At 55.8% G+C, this 3,702-nt stretch overlaps 1 protein-coding gene across 1 annotated transcript in view; it reads left to right on the plus strand.

Moving 5' to 3' along the window:
* ANO9 (anoctamin 9) overlaps positions 1 to 3,702 on the plus strand; it is a 12,935-nt gene that overhangs the window by 4,811 nt on the left and 4,422 nt on the right. Inside the window, 7 exon segments of the mRNA XM_009334033.1 lie at positions 1 to 61; positions 1,153 to 1,235; positions 1,667 to 1,771; positions 2,319 to 2,483; positions 2,575 to 2,611; positions 3,185 to 3,296; positions 3,604 to 3,661. Of these exon segments, the coding sequence (XP_009332308.1) occupies positions 1 to 61; positions 1,153 to 1,235; positions 1,667 to 1,771; positions 2,319 to 2,483; positions 2,575 to 2,611; positions 3,185 to 3,296; positions 3,604 to 3,661 (621 nt within the window).

The following is a 3,702-nucleotide window of genomic DNA, read 5'->3' on the forward strand; positions in this document are numbered from 1 at the left end:
GTCACCCACATGATTGACAACGAGGGGACAGTTTTGTTTGCCATGTTCATGGCAATCTGGGGTAGGTGTCAACATCTTGGTGCCAAGCACACACAGCTTGGAAGAGAGAGCAGCCCACTGTGACATAGGGGGAGAGTAGGTGGAAGAAAACAGGACACCAACACAGCTTCACCATTCAGGGGCTTTTTAATCCTTATCTCCTCCACTTCCAGGGCCATCAGGTCCCCTTCCAGACAAGGCAAGGGACAAAATCACCCCAGCAATTTCCTTCAGCTCCCCAAATGCTCCTTACCTGTCCTGCCTGAGCGCTTTTACCCATTCACCCACCACAACCTCCTGCAAAGCACCCACCAACCTCTCCAGCTGGGCTTTTCTAGCAGCTACCTGTAAGTAGTTGCAGCTGCAGAAAGGAGGGACCGCCAGATCCTTCATTAACCTTCCCAGATTGCCACATAATCTCTTAGCTGCTGTGGAATAAGCACGGCAGACCACTGGGCTCTGAGCTGATGTGATCCCATCACCATATTAGCTACACATCTCATTTGGCTTTACTACAGCCCTTTCAGTTACAAACACCACGGCAGATGTGGGCTGGGCATTTCACCTGTGAGACCATGGTCTGAGCAGGTCATGGACATGGTCTTGCGTGTTGCTGTGGGCTGGCTTACACAGGGACAAGCTCAGGAAGGTCAATCCAGACTAACAGAAGGGGTGGTTGTAAATGGATTTGCAGAGGTGTAGCCATGCTGGGGTGCAGTCCAGGATACCTATTCCATTTGAAGGGTGTATTTTTCGTTAACCCAGAATAATGTGTCTGGCTGGTGCCATGTAAACATGGCCACCACAGCAGAACAGCCCTGGTGCTTACTCTGGTTTATGCCAAATCCCCTACAGACACTAGAGCTGGCCTGACTCCCAGTGAAAACTCACCTGCACACCTCCATCCCCACCCCTGCGTGGGGCTGAGCACTCATTGCTGCATGTCCAGGGTCCTTCCTGGTAGCTGAGATGCAGAGGTGGCTGCCTGTTCTTCATGGGCCAAGGGCAGACTGGGCTGATTTGCCATCAGGTTGGATGGTAACATGACTATCCATCCCACTCGTCTCCAGAGCCGTCCCCAAGTGCCACAGCTTTCTCTCATTTCCCCCACAGCCACTGTGTTCCTGGAGCTGTGGAAGAGGCAGAGAGCCACCGTGGTCACCAACTGGGACCTGTACAGGTGGGATGAGGAAGAGGTGAGGATGCCATCTTTCCTGCTTAGTGCTTCCCTTTTCAGGGCAGTAGTCAGCTGGACCTACAGAAAAGACACAGGGACCCCCCCTTGCCCAGCTTGATTCTCTGTAGATGTAAACATCTAATGGAGACACTTAAACAAACAGCAAAGCCAACATCTGACTGTCCTGGGAGAGTCCTGGGAGAGACAGAGCCCTCCAGAGAGTTAAGTAGATGCTAGCTACCTCTCTGCATTGCTAGTCACCTCTCCACCTGCACAAGGGCTTGAACTCAATCAGGATTGGCCACGCTGTTGTGGGTTGGGTGTTCATCCCTGTCCTTCTCTGGTGCTGCTCATCCCAGATGTCCATTAACACAATGACTCCTGGACTTTCCACTACCTGGGCACCGTTCTGCTGGATCCTTTCTTTCCCCCCCTTTTTTTTTTTTAAAGGAGGAGCTGGCTATGGAGCTGATCAATAATTTGCAGCACGAACCCCAGCAGTACCAGCACTCCTACTTCCGCAGCACCATCATACTCCTCTTGGTTCTGTTGATGGTACGTGCCGGGGTGAACATAGGAAGACCTGGTTTAAGGGCACATGGGCTTTTCTCCTTCCCTCCCTACTCCGCCGCAAGAACAGTACCTCAGAGTGTCCTATTGCTGGAGCAAAGGCAGAAACCAGGTTGTTAGGGCAGGTCCGTGCCCATCACAAGTATCCAGGGGCCTCCCTATGCTCACACCTCGCTGTGCTGATGGGAGAGGCCAACTACCCTTTGGGGATCTGGGCTGAAGGCTCTGCTCTTGCAGTGGAAGGCAGCGAGGATCAAGGCAGTAGCACAGAGGGTAGGAGAAGGCAAACCCTTGATGCCCTCATTTCTTCCCCTGGGCCAATGGAGAGAGTCTAGATGAGTAGTTCAGGTGGAGACATCCACCTTATGAACCTCTCATCCTTAACTGAAGAGCACTGGCTTCCATTTGAGGCCACGTCCAGATGAGCTCTGGTGAAGGGAGCCAGGGTTTGAAGGGCTGGTGGTCCTCAGGCAGGATGGAGCATGTGCCCTCCGTGCACAGCGTCTCACCACCCTGTTGCCCTCCTCCACAGATTGCTGTGCTGATCGGCATTGCCCACGCACTCGTCATTTACCGGGTGATAGCAATGGCTCTCTTCACCCAGAGCAACTTCGCGTTCCTCCGCGAGCAGGCCAACACGATAGCGGTGATGACGGGGGCCGTACTGCACTACATCACCATTGTCATCATGACCAAGGTGCGGAGTGAGACACGGGGCAGGCAGCGGGTCTTCTCCTTGCTTTTCCACCATCAACCCCCCCCTCTCATTTTATACCTCTCTCCTGCAGGTCAACAGGCGTGTGGCCCTCTACCTCTGTGACCTAGGTAAGGGAAACTAGGGGCTGTCTCCCACCGGCACACCGCAGCACCGAGCTGCCCAGCAGTACCCAGGGACTGCAGCGCAGCACCCCCTTGGTCCCCAAATGCAGCCAGGCTCCTGGCCCCTTCCCTTCCTGCACCATCACAAAGCATCTACCGGGCAGCTCTTGCCATGCAGGTCCCTGTGGGAGGACAGCAGCCCTCCAACACACAAGCTCAGCTGTGGCCCACATGCTGCCAGCTGGCTGTCCCACAGCCACATTACACTTTGGAGGGGCAGTCACCCTACAGGGCTGAGACCCGGCATGAGCAGGAAGCCACCACAGCTGCAGGAGAGCTCACAACATGGTTTTCCTCCCAGCTGAAGGGCCCCTTCTCCCCCAGCTCATGGCTCTGAGGGACCTCCCTGCTTATCTGGGCTCAGCTCCACCAAAGGGCTCAGGTGAAGGGCAGGGAAGGCTCCACGAGGGGCAGAGACACCCTTCCAACCTTCGAAGAGCTGCTGTGGCATCCGAGGGGGAGCAGGGCAAGGTCCCACCGCTCTGTGACCAAGCCCCTGGGCCTTGCTCCCTTCCCCAGAGAAACCACGGACCTTCTCCCAGCGTGAGAACAACTTCACCGTGAAGATCTTCACCTTCCAGTTCTTCACAAACTTCTCTTCGCTCATCTACATCGCCTTTTTCCTGGGAAGGTGAGTGGTGGCTGCGGGCCCCGGCGGGGGGAGCAGAGGGGAGCCCGGGTTTGGGGCATACATCCCCAACTTTCCCCAGGGTCTAGGGAGAGCCCAGTCCCTCTACCCTCCCTGCCAGGCACAGGGACCCCATTTGGGACCTCGGGAGGGCCATGACTTTTCCCCGTGGGGATGGTGGGTGGGGGAAGCCCCTTGCCTCTCCACCAGTGCCCAGAGGATGATGCCTTCCATCCTGCACCTGGATGTTCATCCAATGGGGTCAGCAGTGGGGCTCAACAGATATTGTTGTTCTTGCTTCCTTGCTCAGGATCAACGGCCACCCGGGGAACTACGTACGCATTGCTGGCAAGTGGAGGCTGGAGGAGGTGAGGGACTTGCCATGAAGCTCTCTGACCCCACACCACAA

The sequence above is a fragment of the Pygoscelis adeliae genome, unplaced genomic scaffold (genome assembly GCF_000699105.1).
Source record: "Pygoscelis adeliae isolate BGI_AS28 unplaced genomic scaffold, ASM69910v1 Scaffold420, whole genome shotgun sequence".
NCBI lineage: Eukaryota > Metazoa > Chordata > Aves > Sphenisciformes > Spheniscidae > Pygoscelis > Pygoscelis adeliae.